The sequence below is a fragment of the Mastacembelus armatus genome, chromosome 15 (genome assembly GCF_900324485.2).
Source record: "Mastacembelus armatus chromosome 15, fMasArm1.2, whole genome shotgun sequence".
Classification (NCBI taxonomy): Eukaryota; Metazoa; Chordata; class Actinopteri; order Synbranchiformes; family Mastacembelidae; genus Mastacembelus; species Mastacembelus armatus.
The window spans coordinates 7,532,314-7,554,500 of NC_046647.1; the positions used below are offsets into that span (position 1 = coordinate 7,532,314).

The 22,187-nt window shown below is 43.2% G+C and overlaps 2 protein-coding genes across 5 annotated transcripts; one reads left to right on the plus strand and one right to left on the minus strand.

Moving 5' to 3' along the window:
• Positions 1–1,910: 1,910 nt before the first annotated feature.
• fignl1 (fidgetin-like 1) lies at positions 1,911–5,632 on the minus strand. 4 transcript variants are annotated; one of them, XM_026310186.1, is made up of 3 exons: positions 5,503–5,632; positions 5,207–5,361; positions 1,911–4,456 (listed from the first exon to the last, which is right to left on the minus strand). In XM_026310186.1, exon 3 carries the CDS (start codon positions 4,437–4,439, stop codon positions 2,505–2,507), a length of 1,935 nt encoding a protein of 644 aa, XP_026165971.1. In that variant the 5' UTR covers positions 4,440–4,456; positions 5,207–5,361; positions 5,503–5,632; the 3' UTR covers positions 1,911–2,504. The 4 variants fall into 4 exon arrangements, with proteins under 4 accessions (XP_026165971.1, XP_026165972.1, XP_026165969.1 ...); XM_026310187.1 differs by having other exon boundaries at positions 5,207–5,356; positions 5,503–5,521; XM_026310184.1 differs by having other exon boundaries at positions 5,207–5,613.
• Positions 5,633–5,906: 274 nt separating this feature from the next.
• ttl (tubulin tyrosine ligase) lies at positions 5,907–10,500 on the plus strand. Its single transcript, XM_026309854.1, has 7 exons — positions 5,907–6,651; positions 6,824–6,902; positions 7,010–7,242; positions 7,393–7,528; positions 7,627–7,896; positions 8,698–8,841; positions 9,195–10,500. The coding sequence occupies exons 1-7, from the start codon at positions 6,483–6,485 to the stop codon at positions 9,391–9,393; spliced, it is 1,230 nt and encodes a 409-aa protein (XP_026165639.1). The 5' UTR covers positions 5,907–6,482; the 3' UTR covers positions 9,394–10,500.
• The last annotated feature ends 11,687 nt before the right edge of the window (positions 10,501–22,187 follow it).

Below are 22,187 nucleotides of genomic sequence, written 5' to 3' on the forward strand. Positions count from 1 at the left end.
ATGTGTCCTATTCATGGTCTTAATAGAATATTCAGTGCAAACCTTTTGAATTTGGCCACTGATTCTACGAGCGTTCCTCAACACGCGGGACTTCTCTTGACAGTAAAATTGAACGCACAATTAAATATGACATTTTATTGCCTCTCTTGGCAGAGTGTACTTTGGGTCTCGTGTGGTGTTTCAGATGTCTCTCAGCTGTTCGCAGATCCACCAAAGACATTTCCCCTCTAAAGTTCCCAGTTGAGGTAATTTGAATATGTGTTGAAACGGTCAAATATTTTAGAAAGAAACAAATATGTTAGGAAAAGTTAGAAAATGAATATAAATGTATGTAGCAGCACTTAATTTTTTTTATCGTGACCCACTTAGAACCACTAGATTACACAACCTAACTGTATGTACAGTAGCAGTTAAAACTACCTCCACCTCAACTGGCTAAGGGAATAAAATACTAATAACCAGTGATACATCAACAGCCTAACAGTAATGTAATATAATATAATATTATATTATATATATATATATATATATATATATATATATATATATATAGAGAGAGTGTGAAGTAACATCAAAACAGGGTTTAGTTTCATGAAAAGCCTAAATAACCTTTAGATCAATTTTCTGATAATACTTTTATTAAAGTACAATTTTGAATACAGGACTGTTATTTGTATTTGTTTTTTCAGATATTGTACATTTTTTTATGCAAAGGTTCGGACTACCTCTTCCTCCACTGTTTATAGCTGAAAAACATACAGTGGTCAAAGCAGGCAACAGCAGTTCTAATAATTCATCACCATAGGGAGGTTATTTAAATACATGAAATATTTTTCTACCCCAATTTCAAATGTCACTGATCCAAGTTTGAATAAGGAGCATATACAATAGGCAGATAAATTCCATTACTTTTTATTTTTCAATGAATGTGTGTGTGTGTGTGTGACCACGGCTGCACAGCCACAGTCAAATTGAGCTACAAGCTTACACCATATGGCACAGTCCTCAGCTCATACTCATATGGGCTCTATGGATCCTGTCAGCACCAGAGGAACTCTGTGCATCTGTCCCAGTCCAGCTGTGAGGAGTCCCTGTGTTTGGAGACGCCCGTGGGGGTGGGGGTGTGTGTGAGCACTTTCACTGCTGGCTAATTCAACAAAGTTTCAATACAGTGGCCAACCACACGTCTGAAATATTTATCACGGACTTGACAAAAAGATGAAAAATAAATGAAAGTCTTTTTTTTCATGGTCGTCCAGATTTTCAAAGATTGTTTCATGAAATTTTCATGAGAATTTCATCTCATGTGTGCACAATCTATAATGTCCTCTTCATTATTAGAGTATGTATGTATGACCAGTGAGGCACTCGACTCAAAAAACGTCAATGTTAAAACTCTCTGTTGACCAAAACTACCACTTGGCAATGGAATAACCAAGTATCTGCTGTGTGGAGGAATGTGTGTGGCTGTCTTATATATTAATCCTGGTAGCAGTTTGACATATATACACCATGAACTCTGCGGATTAGAGTCAGTAATAAAATTATGGAGCTCAGGTGTATTTCCTAATAAAGGATGTACTGCAGTAACAGATTTTCCTGTTTGAGCCCACTGCTGTCTTAATCACTAACAGGAAGGGAAGCAGAGCAACAGCAAAGTTCTTGCTTTTTTTTTTTTTTTTTTTTGAACTCAAGACCCAGGATACTCTGTGTTGCCCAACTTCCTGTGGACACACTTAGCAAATCCAGCCTCAGGAACATTTCAGGACAACGAGACTTCAGGCAAAGCTCTTAAAGCGATCACACTGCCCTCTGTGGCTCACATGGGAATGCGAATCAGGGGAAAAGGCAATAAAACAATTATTGCTCTGTTTCAATTCTGAGACATAAACAAACGTGGAAATATGAAGTACTTTGCAAATTTTTATTAGGAAAAAAAGAATGCAATTTGTAATGAAAATAACTGACTCAAGCGAAAGCTATGAGAAAAAGTCTTGAGATAAGTGAACGAATATTAAATATGCTGAATGTTCATCCTCAAAGAATTACGAAAGGATGTTAACTGCTCTAAAGGAAATATAAACAGATTCAGCTGGAGCAGTTTGTGTCCACCACACGGTGCCTAATGCTTGCACCAAAACACAAAGCAGCAACAACATTAATATCTAAACAAAACAGTCAGGCCATAACGAAGTTCTGAAATTAATTTGAATGCATAATGCAAACTGCTGGAAACAATCTGCAGAGGAATTTCTCAACGGACAAACTCTCTCTCTCTCTCACAAAGATTATTGCATAGAAGTTTGACTATACCCAGCTCCTGGCTGCATTTCAGTTTCAAAAATATACTCACACTTTGCTCTCTTTTTAACTTGTCTTTGCACTTTTCTTTCAAGTTACCACAGCCTGAGTGTACATAGTAATGTTAATGTTCGCTAGATCCTGGACTTGGAAAAGATGTAGCAGCTTCAGATTTCTCCAGAGATGAAAACTGGATTAGGAGTTCAACGTCCACATCCAAACGTCTTATTCCACTCTTCATACAGCTCCAAGTCCTTTGATGAGACACTGGGTCGTACTGTCTTCAGTGCCTCCTGGAAGTCACTGTAGAGGATAGGTCGCACCTGATCGGCACTGATAGTGGCGATGTCACTCAGCTGGATGCTGCGGATGGGCCCCAGTGCTGCCTCTCGACACAGCTGAGTCATATCAGCTCCCGAGAAGCCATGTGTGGCTGTTACGATGCTCTCCAGCTCCAGCTCTCTCAGCTGGTTCTTCTCTTGGGCCATGAGGTTAGTTACTATCTGCCGTCGGGCAGCTGCTTCGGGCAGGGGGATGTATAGCCGCTTTGCCAGGCGTCGACGGGCAGCCTCATCTATCTCTTGAGGCCGGTTGGTGGCGCCCACCACCAAGATGCGGTCCTCGGCTGCAGTGGCTGCCCCATCCAGCTGAACAAGGAACTCTGTTTTTATCCTACGTGATGAGTCGTGCTCCCCATCTGTCCGCTGAGACAACAACGAGTCAATTTCATCAATAAAAATGACTGCAGGCTGGTGACAGCGGGCAATGGCAAACAGGGCTCGCACCATTTTTTCTCCTTCACCCACCCACTTGGATGTGAGTGATGATGCACTGATGCTGAAGAATGTGGCACCTGATTGACAAGCAATACATTTTCCTATCAGAGTTTTTCCAGTTCCTGGGGGTCCAAACAACAGGATGCCTTTGGGTGGACCGCGGAGGCCAGTAAAGATGTCAGGTCGTAGCATGGGCCAAACCACAATCTCCTTTATGGTGGTCTTGGCAAACTCCAAGCCTGCTATGTCATCCCAGACCACAGGAGGCCCATGGTCCATAATCTCACTCATGATTAGCTCGATTATCTTTGGCTCAAAGTTTTTCAGACGCTCATCCAGGACCTGAGGCTCCTGATTGGAATTATGGCTTGCTCCATTTTCTTCCTCCTCCTGTCGTGGGACAGGTGACACAAACTTAGAAAATGCACCCCGGGGCCTGTTAGCACCCAGTGATTTTTTCACAGTTGCCACCACCCCAGTTGCCTGCCCTCTGTGGGGCTGATGGGGATGTTTTTTATGTTGATCAATGATGAACTGCTCACGAGCTGTTTTGAAGTTGCTTCCAGAGCTTGCGTCAGAGCCTGCTTGACCTGCGTGTGGCCCCCTGCCACCATCCTCTCCATCTGTGTTGTAAAAATTCTTTCGCTTGGATGGGTTGAAGGTGGGGAAGGAGGAGGACTGATAGTTTTGTGTACCACCTGCAGGGCCAGGGTTTCCCGGTGGAAGAACTGAAGAAGGATGACTAAACACAGACTGTGGTCGAGCTGGAAGTCGGGAGAAAGAGTTTGGATTACATATGATCCCTTCAGAGCCACTTGGTATAGTATCAGCAGGACTACTGGCAATGTTGTTAATTTCTGTTTTAGGCTGTGGTGTTCCTGTGGGTTTAAACAATGCAGCTTCTGATCTGACTCTGGTAAAGGGAACAGACAGGGAGCTGCCTCTGCTGTCTTGTCCCACAGATATGTTAACATCTGCTGGGGCCACCAGAGAGCCTCCTCCCCCTGTCTCTGCCTGAATCATCTTCTGCACACAGGGCATTTCCAGCATGCTCTCCATGGTCAGGGATGACTCCCATTTGTCGCTGTAGTTCCTCTGACTGCGGGCCAGATGCAGTGCACTATCTGCATAGTTATTAAGGCCTGTGCTCAGGTCATCCGAGTCCAGCACTGCAGCGTAGCGCTCCGAGTAGGTCCTGAGCAGCCTGGCCATGCCGGCCTGAGAGAGCTGGGAGCTTGCCCATGCATACTGAATGGAGAGGATGTGAGCCCGGTAGGCATCGGCCGTCTGTTCAGGTGTACAGCTGCCAGATGAAATGTCAAAGGACCTCCTTTGCCATTCGTCCAGGTGTGCACCACTCATGCCTGGCCTGCTCGAGCCTAGAGAAGGAGAGGGGATAAAAGTTATTAAAGATACATGACCTCAATGAAAGCCAAGGCACACATTGATCCTGACCTGTACACTCAAAAACAGTTACATCTCATTACATTACATTCTGGGAAGAGTGTGAGCATATAATACAGGGACCCTGTTACTCCAGTGATTCAGCATTGCCTTTCAATTAAGTTGGGGGGATTAAAAAGAAGAAATTAAAAAAAAAAATTACAGTGAAAACTGAAACAGTACAGTCTGAAAAAAATATAGATTTTTAAGTGCTATATGGATGAAGCAGCATCTCTTCATCACATGCGCTCTATCCTTATAGGGTTGAAGTCCTCTTTAAATAATCAGAATAAGTTTTATTGCGAGGTACAGCAAAGAACACTTTACAGTACTAGCAATTTGTCTCGTGTCTGGTGTAAACATATATACAAATAATGTCGGATACAGCCAGGATAAAAGTTAGGTATACAATTTAACAGATATGAAGCTGCACTAGAGGGAAACTCATTGCCAAAGACACTAAAGTGTCATTCACCTTTTAATTATTGTTCATTTTGGCAGGGAACCATGACAACATGCAGAGGTAAACAGTCTAAACAATGCGCCGCACCAAACAACATCAGGTCACTTACTGTCAGAGTTATCTTCTTACTTTTGCGGATATTATAAGCTAAACAACAGAACAGCAACAGACGTAAATAGAACAGACACAACTGTCTTGTTCCCGCCACCGGTTTCTTCCTTACCACTTCCGGCCACGTTCCGATTCGTTCGCCGACTTTATCTCCGATTTCCTACTCGTCGTTTTCAAGACGTAGACGCCCAGCCTGAAACGGACCCAGTCCTGACTGTGTTCAGTCCACAAAACCCCAAGTTAAGATGAGAACACTGCAGAACTGAGCTGAGACCAAAAAAAAAAAACTTGTAAATCCTTATAGGAACCAGACCCACAACTTGTCACAAATAGGGAGCGCTCCATTTATCCCCAGGTTCGCCCAGACAAAAGGTTAATGTGTTATTATACCGCTTTAGGAAATCATACCTGACCCTTCCTTATTAGCGACAGTTGACTGTAAACTCACAGAGAGCTTAACCCGGGGTGAGATCCTTTATCTCGAGTTTTAAAACTTATTTTCTCACGTATTTTTCTTGGCTGACTTGTAAGGTCGAAGTCGCCATCTTGTGGTGACGAGCGCTAAACGCGTTATGGTTAAATTGCTTAACGCGTTGCATTTGGGGAAATGTAGTGCCTACATTTACTAAATTCAGTCCGGTACTACATTCCGAGGTAAATCGTGTTTAAAGAACACATACTTGTGTATAAACTGTAATAAAATACGTGTCAGTTGACTTTTATTCAAGCATGAAAACGTTTTGTGCAAACTACCCATGGGATCATCGGACGTGTGAACTACACTAACCACAACCGTGGAGTTTTGTGTTTGTGCTGCTGAGTCGCAGAGACTAAAGCACAAACGACACCGGCGACAGAATAGGACGTGTTTGATGTTGTGGAGCTAACTAGTTAGTTGATGTTTTCCATTATTCACCATCAGACTCTTTAGCTGTGAGCACAGATACCGGGAAAGTTTCCGAGAGAACTGTTCACATTGGCCGCAGCCTCCTCGCTATTTAGCTAAACCGGAGACGGGATCTAGATGAACCCAGACGGGACCCAGCCCCGGGAACCGGTAGCAGCAGCTAGTCACACCCTTATCTGAGGAGGAGCCCAGTCCGCTGGGAGACATGAAATGGTCATCCTTCACATTTGGTGCTATTTTGTATAGAGACACATTAGCTCCAAGCTGCTAAACTGGGGCTTGAGAGCACCAGTGTGAGTAAACTGGGAAGTGTGGTCTGGATATGACTGACTCATCGTGGCTCGGGCAGACGAGATGACGCCGAAGAGTCTGTGTGCTGCAGTCAGACAGGCTCACAGCTAGCTCCACGGCGAACCTACTTACACAGCCAGTCCTCTTCACCACCACCATCATATCGGTACTTCATAGGCAACGTGGTATCATGAATGCGCCCGTGTACACATTTGTCAGCCGTGACGACAACAGCACTGTTTATGCTGAAGTGTCCAAAATGCTGCTCTCAACTGGGCAGTGGAAGAAGCTGAAAAAAGACAATCCCAGGTTCAACTTGATGCTTGGTGAACGGAACAGGCTGCCCTTTGGACGTCTAGGTAAATGGTCTCTGTGGTTGTGTGTGTGTGTGTGTGTGTGTGTGTGTGTGTGTGTGCTTACATGTCTTTCTGTGGTTGTGTGGACTTTCATGTGGATGTGCAGTTGAGGTGCTGAACGTGCACATATGGGTACTTGAGTCAATGTTAAATTGTCCTAACTTGGACTTCACAGGTCATGAACCAGGACTGGTGCAGTTGGTGAATTACTACAGAGGAGCTGACAAGCTTTGCAGAAAGGCATCATTAGTTAAGTGTGTATCTGTCTTGTTACATGAAACCTCTGTACCTTTTGTCTCACAGCAAGAAAATCATCCAAAGAAGATTTCATTAGCTGACCATTTCCTTTCCTTACCATTAGACTAATAAAGACCAGCCCAGAGCTGTCTGACTCCTGCACCTGGTTCCCAGAATCCTACATCATATATCCCACTAACCTCAACACCCCTGTTGCTCCAGCTACAAATGGCATTAGCCATCTGAAGAACAATCCCAAGACAGATGAGCGAGAGGTTTTCTTGGCCTCCTATCACTCTAAAAAAGAAAGTGATGAGGGAACAGTATGGATAGCCAAATCATCTGCCGGAGCTAAAGGTATAATCTTAGACTGTTTCACTTTGAGTGTGAGTGATTTTCAATGATTAGCTACTTGTATTATTTACAGGTTCAAATTGAGGATGTGGTAAAACGTATCAGTGGCAGCTTAGCACCTTCATTTTGTTTTGTTTTTTTAAATTGTAACAGGAGCTGGTATTTTGATATCTCATGATGCTAATCAGCTGCTGGAGTACATTGATAATCAGGGACAGGTTCACGTCATTCAGAAGTACCTGGAGAAACCTTTACTTCTGGAGCCTGGACATCGGAAGTTTGACATCAGGCAAGTGTTTTGTGTTTAAGACAAACATGTACACAATATGCTTGTCTCTCTGGACTTCGTAACTAGGGCTATTATGGATTATGTCATGTTATTGCTAGGAGCTGGGTGCTGGTGGACCACCAGTATAACATCTATTTATACCGGGAGGGTGTGCTGAGGACTTCCTCAGAGCCCTACAACAGCTCTGACCTCCAGGACATGACCAGCCATCTGACCAACCACTGCATCCAGAAGGAGCACTCCCAGAACTACGGGCGATATGAGGAGGGGAACGAGATGTTCTTTGATGAATTCAGGCTGTACCTGCTCAACATTCACAATGTCAACCTGGAGACCACCATCTTACCTCAAATCAAGCTGATCATAAAGTAGGTCCTTCTTCATTTGCTGCTAAAGCATCGTTTTCACATGATGCTTTACGTTCATTTTTCATACAAAAACTAGCATATTTGTGTGGTTGGAGACTGAATACTGAAAAATGATGGTTTAGTTTTCATAGTTGAAAAGTTTAAGTGTACAGTGGTTGATGGATGACATCTTATACTTAATACACACAAAGATAACCCTAAATTTGCTACAGATATTCAAGGATAAATTCTGGTGATTGTAATGATCCCTGGAGCTTTTCTCTATCATCATCATCAGGTCAAAATTTAATGTTGTACCTCTACTTTGTTTTCAGACCTAATACCTGTAAAACTCAAGTTGTTCTCAGCAGCCTCAGCTGTACGCTGCATGCTGATTAGTAAATGCTAACACACTGTTGTGAACACGGTAAACATCATGCCTGCGCAACATCAACATGCTGACATTGTGAACACGCTTGCCTACCAGTGTGAGTGCAGCCATACAGAGCTGCTGGCATTGCTGCGGCACGTGAGTGAGAATAAAGCAGTTCACACCTGCCCTGAGAAGAACAACTCACAGAGCAGTATTATTAGTGCATATATATTAAGTGTCTGTAATTGTGGTGTCTTATCTCTTTAGTGATTACATTTAAAACATGGATGCTGGGTAGGAGCCATATTTATTGTGCATTTCCTTTTCATATGGCTGAAGATGTCTGTACAGGTCACCGATCACTAAAAATGTCTCTAATGAATGTTCGGCACATGAAACTTCGTTAAGGTGTTGTCAGATGGGAGGAACTTTGCTGTCTGGTTTTGCAGGAGCTGTCTGACATGTATTGAGCCAGCAATCAGCACCAAGCACCTGTCCTACCAGAGCTTCCAGCTCTTTGGATTTGATTTCATGGTGGACGAGAGCTTCAAAGTGTGGCTCATTGAAATCAATGGAGCTCCAGCCTGTGCACAGTCAGTGATTTATTCATTTTAAAACATTTCACCTGTCCATCTCGAAACGTTAGAGCCTAGTACCCTGTCTCGTCTTCTAATTGGTTTCTGCAGTCTGCATTTAGACGGACTGTTCTGACCTGTGGAAAACAGGCTTCAGTATTCCTGATTCTCCAGTATTCTTTTATTCAGCATTTTGTTTATTGTGAAAGTCTAGAGTCAGAAATGGAGAAAACCTTTGAAAATGGTTCCATCATTTTTAAAGCAATTGAAATGTCTTCCTCTTAACGTGTTATTTTGTTTAGTTTTTTTGTAAATGCTTTCTAGCGACTTGAACTCCAAATGAACACTTCTCTGATCCTTTCCTCCTCCAGGAAGCTATATCCAGAGCTCTGTCAAGGAATAGTGGATGTGGCTATTTCCAGTGTCTTCACACTGAACAGCAACAGCGACTCCTCATCTGCCTCCTCTTCACCATACTCCTCGTCCCCATCCTCCATGTTCACCACCAACTCCTGCTCCTCCCCCAAACTGAGAGGGCCTCTTCATGCAGGGCCCTTCACACGACTGTGACCACACGCAATCGTTCCCCTCAACTGCTCCAAACCAGAAGCTTATTTGTGCTCTGTCCTCCCTCCTAAACTACAGCTGCGAGGTAGGACATGCCAGCAGGCCTGATCTTTAATTGTACTTTAGCTACCATGCCTGGACAACTCTTTGTATGGAATGAAGTGCAGATATTCTCTCCTGTCAGTGTGTATAATGAATGTGAGGACAGTGAGGAAATGATCAACAAACCTATAGGGAGTTTCTGAATGAGGACAGATGCCCCGTCCATCTTATTTCTACCATCAGTTTCTTTCCCCCAAAACAGATTATTGGATACGCTGCAACTGACTGTAGTGCCTTACATTTCCAACCTCGCTCTCTTAAACAAGACTGCCAGTTAGCTCGCTCTTGCCTGTGACTTGTACATATTCTTTAAGCCTTTGCACTGTTGCGCAATAAAGTTACCACAATTATTAGTCCAAAAGAAGTAGCATAACAACATATTTGAGACCTTAGTGAAAATTGTGAATTTTAGTGACAAGTATGTTCTCATCAGACACTTTTCCTTAGATTTGATTTAAAACATTTTTTTATAGCTAACCATCAGTCCTGTGTACCCATTAGTTTGAATGGGAACTGCAATCAAGAAGTTGCAGTGACATGTTTAACTATATACAGTAAATGCTCCCTCATATTATATAGCATTATAATAGTTAATTCAAATATTGAAACATTGAAGTGAACCTGACCATGTGGACACTACATGTTATTTACATTGAGAACAGCAGGGATGCTGCCTAAATTTAAGTCTGAGCCCCTGCAGAGAATCATGAGAATATGAAGTATTAAGGTACACTGTACCTTTTCAACAAAGTTTTTACAGCAGGAAAGACTTTGTTTTGCATCATTAGAAAATGAGCATGTTTGTGTGAAAGCATGTACTAGTATGAGAGCACCTTTTGCCCCAGTGTGTAAAGGACTGCCCTGATGTCTGTGTTTTATTTCGGAGAAAATAGACAGTGTTTATAACGTGTTGTCAACAAGTGTGTGGATTATGTTTTTGAAGTGTTACAATGATAGTAGAGTAGATTGTTAATGTGCGTTATTATTAAACACTTTAAAGAAAAGGAACCTGACTTGATACAATAAATATTTTTCTTTAAGAGAGCTTATGTAGACCAAAAAAACACACATCTATGTCATACTGTTTACACTGGTCTTGTGTCAAATGTGTCATTACCAAAGTAAAGTGACGGCATAGAGACATATCTTCATCATGTCACTGCCTCTCCTTCAGTTACTGCTGGTGTTTGATCACTGTCTTTCTTGCTCTATGCTCTCATTTCACTTTTTATCAGACTTGCATTTAATGGATTTTTTTTTTTTTTTTTTAAGTTTCATAGGGTCCTGAAAACATTTCAGTTCACATTTATTTCAACTGAACTTCTTAAATGTTAGAGGCGACTTGTGTTAAATGTAGCTTATGTTACCGTTTGGACTCTTTGTTAGAAGTGTTTTGTTTTTTCTTAGACATGAAACTCAGCTCAAACTTTTGTGACAGCTGCATGTAACTTTGGGGTAGTTGATTTTTTTAAAACTGAGCAAGTTTCCATAGGAATTTTAGTGTGTGTGTGTGTCCTAACACTAAGGTCCCTACTGTTCAAACGTGTAACACTTCACTTCGCTTGCTTTCAGGAACATAAGTAATGGGACCCAATCTGAGCTTTTATCTCATGTTTCTAATCAGTGTGTTGATGACTCTGAAGAATGAAGGATATATGTAAGTGGCTGATGGTCAGAAAGATGGAATAGATCCAGGGCTTTAAGTTTGAGTAATGTCAGTAAGAAAGAACATGTGAATAATTTGTTTGTGTGATGTATTACTGAGTCCTGCTGAAGCTGAGTGATAGTTAAAAGTTTGGAATGATATTAATGTAAGTAGAAAATGTCTTTTTGTGTATGTCATGATTGTTTTGGCAAGTCAGTGCAAGTATTTGCATTCTGGATTTGGAAACTTCATAGTGAGCCATCAATATTTTTTAAATTAAATTTGTTGGGGGTTTCATATTGATAACAAGCAGTGGACCTCCAGGATCTTCATTTCTTAGCTTGTATTGAAGTGAATGTTTCATTCATTATTAGACCTCCCTTAAATTCACTGATGTTATTTCATCTTATTCTGATTTTCTTTGCACATGACTCATTGTCTTGTGTTCTGTTTTTTTCCCCTTGAGTTTTTCTGGATTTTCTCATGTTTACCAAAGATCTAATTCCTGCTGTGTGAAATCATGTTTTGTGCTTCAGTCTGAACATTATCACACCAATTGGTAAATATGATCTAAAACCAAGTGTTGTATTCAGAGGGATTTCTGCCAAGTTTTTGTTAAGTGATGTTTTATCCAAAATCTTGCATGAACATTTGCCAGAATAAAAAAAAAAAAAAAAAATCTTACAATCATCAAGCTTCTGTCAGTACAGATCTCTTTACTGGACACAGAGCTGAAAGTGATAACAACTGACTATGGGTGAGACAGAACAGTGTGTTTCACAAAATCTTGGTTTGCCACAATTTTAAGTGTAATTGTACAAGTTGAATTAAGCAGTAGATTTTTTTTTTTTACTGAACTGCTCAAGATCAAAATATTAACATGTACCACAACTTTGTAAATCCATTTGACGAAACAAAGGAAACAGACATTCAACCGATATATTGGGAAACACCCACATGCCTCTGTGTGCTCATCATGGATACCGGTACACGCAGTCATCTGTCTCTCTGCCGTTCCTGAAATGTCTTCACCTGTTAGATAATCAGGAGCACTCAGGAAAAGCACAATGTTATGACCCTAGGTCATTATGTGTATGGTTGTACTGTGGCTCTCCCCTCCTCATTTAGTGTATGTGTGTACGTGAGCTGGAGCTAGAGTTGGGCGTGGACTCGAGCGATTGGATGGGATTGGTCCGTTCGACCCCGTGGATTGGACTTCCGGGATTGGTCCAACACTTCCCGGAAGGAAGATAAGAAGCCCACGGACTGCTGTTCAGGAGAGCTATTCTCCCACCTTTGCCACTTTCAAAGCTATTTGATAAAGACTTCGTTTTCGTAATTAATTAGTTAGAGATTAGGTTTTTGTTTCGATTTTGTAGGTTTTGTATTGATAGGATTTTCGTTATTTACATTAGAAATACTTAGACATTTAGGCTACATTTGTGTTTTGTTTTCTCCTGTTTGTTTTAGGAGTTTCCAGCAGGCTGGCGACCTGTGATTTTGTGTTGTTTCTCTTAGATTAGATATCGTAGGGCTATTATAGCATTTCTGTTATTGATTTTCGTTTGTTTGATACCGTAGGGCTAAATCTAGCGTCTTCGTTTGAGTATCTTTAGCGTTTGTTTGTTTCCATCATTCGTATAACACCGTAGGACTCACGGAGCGTTTTGTTTGTTTTGAACATTCTGTATTGTGTTCTGTGTTTTCGACAGAATAAATATTCTCGTTAATTGTAATTAGTATTTCCGTGTTTATTGAGAGTGGAAGAGTTTTGGAGGAAAACTCAACTTCGTGTTACGCTCCGGTTAACCCCTAGGCTGGGGCGTAACAACAAGAAAACCAAAACCAAGTGTCAGAGAGTAAAAGACTATTTTCAGATTTTTACCACCAAGTACTTCAGTTTGACTGGACTCATTGACTTATTACAGTTATTTTCTATTTAAGGGTTCAGACAAGCCAAAATCCCTTTCTATGAGATATACGGCTGTGGGAAAGCTGGCCTTGTGTGTTACACAAATATATATATATAGATGTGCTGCATTCAAACATACAGAACGTTTTAAGAGAAATGTCACCACGTCTGTCAGTGTGCAGCTAACTAACACTGTCACATACACTGGAACAAGGTCAATTCTTGGGATGATCTGATGTTATGGCTCAGCTGGTGAGTTGCCAGACTTTGCTGAGGTTATTCAGATGGCAATTTTGGACAACTCTGCATTGTTAAGCTACCAGCTGCATGATGTGAAGAGCATTTGAGATCTTTTCAACTAGAGGACACTGGCAAAATGATTCTTGATGTGTACTCCTTGGCTGCATACGGTGTGGGAGGAAAATGACTGGTTACACTAAAACGTCACATTTTTATGTGCATTTTAGGTAATTGGATTAAATAATAGTAACATTTCCATGTTACAATATTTATAATGCAACCTAATTCTCTCACCTATTGTTATTTTTAAACACTGAGGTCTAATTATTCTGATTGCACATTGCAGGATCTTTGTATTATTCACTGCAAGTCTGATCTCTTAAGTTTCTGCTTGTGATGCTAGTAAACCTTTCCGTTTTTGATTTTCATTTTCTTCTCCTCTCCTCCCCTGGCCTGCTGTTAACTACCAGTGACTCTGTATCTAATGCAGAGTCATCTGCTCTATCTTCCTCCCAGCAACTGATTATTGTGCCTAGGCAAAATACCACAGAACAATGTTAGCCATGGTCAAAACACTTTCATATTCCACAGTTTGCATATGAAAGTGAGATGTTACTTGAAAGAGCAGTACTGAAGACAACAGGAAGAATGAAACACTTGTGTACCTCAAAAGTCAAGGCAGGCATACTTGAGAAGTTGGACGAAGTTACACAGCCCATCCATCGGGCGCACAGATACAGTAAGTGATGTTGCTGTGGCCCTTGTCATGAAATATCCTTGTCTCAAAGAACCTGCCTCCTTCATATGTGACTGTGGCTGGGAACAAAGCATCAAATACAAGATGGCAAATTATCGGAGGCCTTGGTTCCATGCGAAACACAAGAGACTTGCTGACCAGAAATGTGCAAAGTGTTCAGAAAAAGTGACGAAAAGCAGAAGTAAACTATCTCCACCCTTACCCAACAGGTTAGGATAATGAAAGTCAAGAGGAAGAGAAAATTCAAGTGCTCACTCAAGTAAGGAAAGAGGACAATGATAAATTGATAAAAAGAAAAAATGACTAAAACATTTGTACACAGGAGACATGAAATCAGCCAATCACCCAGCATTGATGAACGGAATCAAGCAAAAATTAGTTAATCATTTTATTTTACTTTATTTTATTTTATATAGCGAATCTAAATTACTTTTATCCAGATATTTAGTCAGGTCCCCCAGAAATTTAATAAATGTAAATCATTTTTTCAATCAATTTAAATCAATTCCCAAGTAGTTGGTACAAATGAATGAGAGGTTTTTAAATTCAATGTCAATAAAAATTGATTTTTGTTGTGTTGTTGATTTGTATTTACTGATTTCTGACTGGATTTAGATAATCATGTTAATCAACATGTATTTGTGTATGCACAAATTTCTTTGTCGTCTTCTTTCTGTGAAAACCTGCAGAAACCTGGTGTGTTTGTTGGTCCCACAGCGCCTCCACCTGGACCAGAGGAGCAATGACCATCAGTGACACCAGTCAATGCAACAGCACAGACTCAGTAAAGTCCCAGGGGTTTTCTCCACAGCACTGAGTGAACCTGGTCCAGAGGAGAACTGTTCATAATCACCCAACACTTTTCTCTTGGTTTTATTGTCCATAGAAATCAAATCTGTCCACAAAAGGCCAATTCTCTGCAAAAAAGTACTTTACACGAAAAACATGATTCCTCTTCATCACTTCAGAATGAAGAAACGAGTCCGCTGTCACAACAAACATCCATGTGTGTATGTAGACAAGCTGGATATCAGTGTGCAAGCAAAAAGACACATTAATATTTGTTTCTGATGGAGTCAGCACATCAATTTGCTCATGTTCTCTCACAAGAGACTTTATAGGGTAGTTTCATTATTTGCCCACACAGCCAGGTCTCCTGGACTAACACAGAGCATTGGATGTAGATGATGGTTTTAACTAGAGTGAAGCTTGAACTGCGATAAAACAGATCCGACTATAAACGAACTGCACACATGCAGCTTTTATGGAGCTGCGTTCTGCCTGTTTGATAAGATAATGACCAAACAGGCAAATTATTATTGCGACAAATGAAATTTCTATCTGATCATTCAGACAAACATGTTCTTGATAATCATTTGTTCAGTTGCGTTTAGATCCGCACTGATGCAGCAGGTTGAAATGATTCATATGCGTCGCCTATAGGTGCTGTGCCACGTGCGTAAAATGCGCACGGCGCCTCTCTCAGTGCGGAGACGCACACACTGTATCAGTCCAGCTGCTGTGTGATGCTGCCAGAGTTTGACAAACACAAAGGAAAGAAAACTTCATAGAAACAGTCGCAGGAAACAAACGGACAACGCTCAGTGTGTGAAAGACAGTGTCGCTAATTCTCATTAATGTCGTTGTTTTCTGACCAGTTATTTAAATGGACAGAGGCGGATCATTGTAGAGCAAAGCGGAAGAGCCTAAACTGAACATATATGACCTGTGCTGTGGGAGTTTTGGAGAAGTGCTGGTGTGTGTGTGTCCGCGCCTCCTTCACTTAAAGCCTCCAAATTGGCTTTTGCGCGCTCTGTGATGTTTATGGACCAGTGTCTGTGCTGGAAGAACATCTGGCGTCTTGTCTGCGGAAACAACCTTTAAAACCAATAAAGTCCAAACTTTGAACCCTGGACTAGTTTTCTCTTCGTGTCTGACACGGTGACGTTTGTTTGGTGAAAATAAACCTGAACGCTGGAAACTCTGACGCAGATACAGTGAAAATGGAAAATACCCGATGGCCAGTCTGTAACAGATGAGCTGCAGTTTAGCTGCTCTATGAAAACACTGTCAAAACTCGTAGCCTGTGAATCCAGATGTTCACACGAAGACTGACACCAACTTTCTAGCAGAGAATATGACCGAGGACGCAGCCACATCTGTAATTTGAACCATTTGATTTCTTCTTTTCCAGCCGATCATTCAGACACATCAGGTGTATAATTGTTGCTGAGCCATGAAAACAGAATCCGCTGGTCCAGTATAATATGAGGAGGAAGTGTGAGTGAGGACCAGTCAGATCTGTAACTATATGGAGCTGATCTCAGCTCTGGGCTGACTGGATCCAACTTTAATCCCAGATGTGTCTGGAAACACACATGTGACAAAATGGAGGTCAAGGATTCCACGGTTGCTATGGTTTGTCTCCGGGGGCGTCATTTTGATAAGAACATCATTTAAACCAAAACAAAAGCTCAGACGGTCAAGAAAAGTTTTCACCACTTTCACTCGACGATTTCTGCCAAACTCCCTCTTGTCCTGAGGACTTCTTCCGTCCAGACAAGGACTAAACCCTCCCAGAAAGTGACCAAAGCGACACAACTGACTTCCATCATGGAAAACGTGAGACTGAAGCCTTTGAAAGTCTGAGGTGTTTTCTGTGTTTTACCGTGGACACTGGGAGAACAGCCCCAGTGTTCACTGATATAAACCATCAACAGGCCCAGAAACAGACTGACGAGCCAAACACGCATAAAAGCATGAACTCTGTTTTTAGATCTGTGATCAAATGGTTTCTGTCAGCAGCAGTCACACATAGTGTATAGACCTACAACATATTGGGATTGTACGTGTGGTAATAAGTACAACAGTGAAGTACTTGAAGTTAGTAGTCTCTGTCATTCTCAGCAGGTATTTGAGATTAGATTTCCATACAGTATATGGCAACACAGTGGGAATAAGCAACACAACATAACAACAGGGGACATGATAAAGGTCCTAAGGTGGTCCTGCTTTATTTCCTGACCATGAGGACCAGTCCTGAGGAGGCTCCTGTGTCCACATCTCCTTTAAAAACCTGCAGTTTCAGTGTTTTCTGACATGTAGTCAAGTCTTACACTGATGAGTTAGTCAGGCTGCTGCTCTCCAAGAGGCCAGATAATATTTCAGCTTAGAAACACTGCAGGCTGCACTGATGACCATTTTCTCCTGTGAGATTTCAAACCATGATACTGAGGAAGACCTTCATCCTGTCGTGTTGCTGATGTCTCCCAGGTGCTGGACTCGCGGCCAAAGCATCAACGGGCTGCTGCTGCTGCCGCTGCTGCTGCCGCTGCCGCTGACGCTGCTGCTGCCGCTGCTGCCGCTGCTGCTGCCTTCCATCTCTGGAAGATGAAGAGGACCTCAGGGGCCCATCCTTCCAAACCTTCTGCTTCACACCCAGAGGTGCTGGACTCGCGGCTAAAGCATCAACGGGCTGCTGCTGCTGTCGCTGTTGCCGCCACTGCTACTGCCGCCGCTGCTGTTGCCGCCGCTGCTGCTGCCTTCCGTCCCCGGAAGAGGAAGAGGACCTCAGGGGCCCATCATTCCAAACCTTCTGCTTCACACCCAGAGGTGCTGGACTCGCAGCTAAAGCATCAACGGGCTGCTGCTGCTATCGCTGCTGCCGCCACTGATACTGCCGCCGCTGCTGTTGCCGCCGCCGCTGCTGCCTTCCGTCCCCGGAAGAGGAAGAGGACCTCAGGGGCCTGTCCTTCCAAACCTTCTGCTTCACACCCAGAGTTGCCCACCCCTCAGCCCTCCCGCCCAGCTGCTGACATTCCTCAGTCCACCATCCCACCTGAGCTGCCACCGGTCTTCAACGTGGCCCCTGCTCCACTGCAGCACGACGGCCCTCTGAAGATCCACAACCGCTCAGTGGAAGAGTACCAGCAGCTCTACCATGAGGTGGTCGATGACCCGCTGAAGTAAGTTGGTGTTAAACATCACATCACGTTCTTACAAACACACCAAAATCTGTCCGGTTGTCCATGAAGAAGCATTTTTATCCGCTGGATCTTTCTGTCTCTTCTGCTCCTCACAGGTACAAGGACGGCCGTGTGGAGGTGGACGTGTCCTACGGGGTTGGAGTCTACCCTCCCCTTCATGATGCGGACACTATGGGAGACCCAAAGCCCAGGAAGCCCCTGAGAAAAAGAGCAAAGAAACTCAATTGAAGAAGTTTCTAACAGCTCAAACAGACTCTACCTGTAAATATTATTGGAGACTGAAGTCAATAGGTCACATGACTCAGCACAGACTTAGAGCAACAGACACCACTGCCAGATCACCACCCACCTGTTCAAACTAGCTAAAGCTCCACATTCATCCTCCACCTAAAACCTCTGCCAGCCACTTTCTGCTGCCTCCAACATCCACCTGCAAACCAAACCTTCGCCTTAAACCTCTGTCGACCTCCACCTACAGCCTCTGACAGAAATCTGCATTTTCCTCCTCCACCTGCAGATACAGTCAGACACATGTAGTCTGACCAGCCACATGATGCTTCTGCCAGACTTTGCTGCCTCCACCTGCACATTCTGGCAGATTCCCAATCCTCCAACTACAACCTCTGCCAGAAACCTGCCATTTCCACCTCCACCTGCAGGTCCTGGCAAACTGAATCTGACCATCCACCTGAAGCCTCTGCCAGAAACCTGTAGTAGCTGCCTCCACCTACAGATTCTGGCAGAGAGCTACTGTCTAAACCTCAACTTGTGTCTTCTGCCAGCAACATGCAGTTTGGACCTCCACCTGCATGTTCTGGCAAACTGAATCTGACCATCCACCTGAAGCCTCTACCAGAAACCTGTAGTAGCTGCCTCCACCTACAGATTCTGGCAGAGAGCTACTGTCTAAACCTCAACTTGTGTCTTCTGCCAGCAACATGCAGTTTGGACCTCCACCTGCATGTTCTGGCAAACTGAATCTGACCATCCACCTGAAGCCTCTACCAGAAACCTGTAGTAGCTGCCTCCACCTACAGATTCTGGCAGAGAGCTACTGCCTAAACCTCAACTTGTGTCTTCTGCCAGCAACATGCAGTTTGGACCTCCACCTGCATGTTCTGGCAAACTGAATTTGACCATCCACCTGAAGCCTCTACCAGAAACCTGTAGTAGCTGCCTCCACCTACAGATTCTGGCAGAGAGCTACTGCCTAAACCTCAACTTATGTCTCCTGCAGGAAACATGCAGTTTGGACCTCCACCTCCGGATTCTAACTCTACTAACTCTACTAACCTGAGATTACACCTACATACACTGCCAGAAACTTGGAGTTGCTGCCTCCACCTACAGATTCTGGCAAATATCTGTATCCTGAACCTCCACCTATAGTCTCAGCCAGCAAAATCCAGCCTCATCCTCCACCTGCCCTTTCAGGCAGAAAGCTGAAAAACATTCATCAGCTCCAGAAGTAGCCTCCACCTTCTGCTCCTGCCAGACATATTATGCCTCAGCCTCCACCTACAGCTCCCACCAGTCAGCAGTGGTCTCAGCCTTCACCTGCTGCCTCTTCTAGCCACCTCCATCCCGAGGCACCACCTTCAGATTCCAGCTCCATCCAAAAGTGTCTCAGCTGATACATTCAAGGCCCATTTCTGTTTTAATGTGCATCATATTCTTCTTCTCACAGGTATTTCCATGTGCTGCATGAGGGACCAACACACATCCATCAGCATCAACCTGCATCATCTGGAAACTGGGACAGTGATGCTGAACTTCATCCATCACAAAGAGCACTTCTTCCTCCCACTAGGCTTTGGACTCCAGATAGTAACCAGTGTGATGTAGAGTAGTAAGACATATTTGTAGTGTTTCACTGTCTGACCGTGCAGTTGGAGTTAATCTGATGTTTTAATGCATTGAAGAAATCAAGCCTGTCCAAGTGTTTAAATGAAAACCAGGATGTTCTACATCAGAGTGGAGGTGAACAGGAAACATGGGGACCATCAACAACTGGGCTCTTAAAATGTCCGCTATTTATTTGAATTGAGCTTTGCTGATGTCTGGTGTTTTAACACATATTGTTTGTGGTTTTCTCCAGGACCTGTTGGACTTCAAAGACTTCCAGGTCTTCCAGGAGCTGATCAGGGCCCACAAGGTCAGTTTCTTCTAGAAGATCAGTACATCAGAGATGTTCATTCCTCCTCTCCATCCTCCATGTTCACTAACGACCGCTGCTCCTCTCCCAGACTGACAGCTCCTCTTCACATGGGCCCTTTCTCTCAGCTGCAGCCACACAGATATTTCCTTCTCTCCTCCAAACTAGAAGCTTCTTCATGCTGAGCTCTCGCCCCTAAAACACACCTGAGAAGTACATTTGACAAAGCGAACATTGAAATGCACCAGTGAACCATGTGCTGCTTATTTATGGCAAACTTTGGAAAAATATATGAGAAAACATGGAACAGTTTAGAAAAAGTGAAATTTCCTGCATTAAGTTCATAGAATTATGAAACTGTCATGGTTTAACAACAGAGTTGTCAGATATAGTGCAGATTGTGTATCATTGCTTCTTATAGTTCTTCTCTTTGTGTTTTCTAAGAAGCAATAATGAAAATGTCCTGATTTAAGAAGATTCTTTCTTTTTGTCAGTGTATTTATCAGAGCATCCCCACAAAAAAGACAATTATTCACGTGTACTTTGTTTGTACGTGTCAGAGATAAACTAAACTAAATTATACTCAAGTATACTTGACTTATACTGACAGGTATACAGAAAAAATTGAAATGCATTCAGCCTGTGCTTTTCCTTATATTCAGGTGTACTTGGCTTGTACAACAGTGTATCTGGACTATACTTGTACTTCATTTTTTGATATAGATATATCCTTAGTATAATGAAGTTTGAGTTTTGGAAGAAGCCATAATAAAAATGTCCTGACTTCAAAAGTCTTTGTGTTGTTGTGAGTGTATTTAACAGTGCAGCTCAGTTTGAGCCATAGTGGATGGAAACTTCTATTCAACATAACAGCAGGTTCAAAAACCCTAAAGCTGTGAGTTGGAGCAGCTGATCAGACTGAAGGAAACAGGAGTGAGAAGATGTTAGTGCAGCTTGGTGTGGACACAAACACAGTCCTGAGTCAAACACACACAGGAAATAAAGCAGAGGCTGAATCTGATCAACACCTAAGAAGGTCTGAATCCTGAAAAGCTTCAAAGGGCTTTTTAAAGCTCATCAGTGTGATGCTGCAGTAACAGCTGTGACACCTGACACAGGTTGAACCCTGATGGATTTACATGACACTTCAGCTTCATCGCTGTTTCTCTATTTCTGTGAAAACCTTCAGAAACCAGCTGTTTGTTGGTGACACCGACCCACCTCCACCTGGACTAGAGGACCAGAGACCCTCGGTCACACCTGATGACGTCACGTGCGTGACCCTCACAGCCGCTATGAATGAAGACAGCTCCTGCCGGGTGCGGTGGCGCGCGCCTGTAATCCAAGCTACGGGAGGCTGAGGCTGGAGGATCGTTTGAGCTCAGGAGCTCTGAGCTGCAGCGGACTGTGCCGATCGGGTGTCCGCACTAAGTTCGGTATCGATATGGTGCTCCTGGGGGAGCCCGGGACCACCAGGTCGTCTAAGGAGGGGTGCACCGGCCCAGGTCGGAAACGGAGCAGGTCAAAGCCCCCGTGCCGCTCAGTAGTGGGATCGCGCCTGTAAATAGACGCTGTAGTGCAGCCTGAGTGATACAGCGGGACCCGGTCTCTTCATACGGGTCAACAAACAACCGATACGACGCTCACGGTCAAACTTTATGTGGGGACACGATACAACAGCTTCATGTCTGTTTCTTTATCTTCTTTCTGTGAAAACCTGCAGAAACCTGGTGTGTTTGTTGGTCCCACAGCGCCTCCACCTGGACCAGAGGAGCAATGACCATCAGTGACACCAGTCAATGCAACAGCACAGACTCAGTAAAGTCCCAGGGGTTTTCTCCACAGCACTGAGTGAACCTGGTCCAGAGGAGAAGTTTTCCCACAGCAGAAACATTTCTCCGCGTTTTACTCTTCAAATAAATGACTAATTCCTCTAATAATTCTTTCTGGTGTGATACTGAATTTCAGAATGAAATGCTGTAACTCATACACCACTATAT

What these genes read in the sequence shown, in the direction of transcription:
- fignl1 (XM_026310186.1), bottom strand. Translation starts at nt 4,439, where the DNA reads ATGAGTGGTGCACACCTGGACGAATGGCAAAGGAGGTCCTTTGACATT.
- ttl (XM_026309854.1), top strand. Translation starts at nt 6,483, where the DNA reads ATGAATGCGCCCGTGTACACATTTGTCAGCCGTGACGACAACAGCACT. An exon ending in GCTGCCCTTTGGACGTCTAG is followed by an intron (nt 6,652 to 6,823) that starts GTAAATGGTCTC and finishes TGGACTTCACAG; the next exon opens with GTCATGAACCAGGACTGGTG. An exon ending in AGAAAGGCATCATTAGTTAA is followed by an intron (nt 6,903 to 7,009) that starts GTGTGTATCTGT and finishes CCTTACCATTAG; the next exon opens with ACTAATAAAGACCAGCCCAG.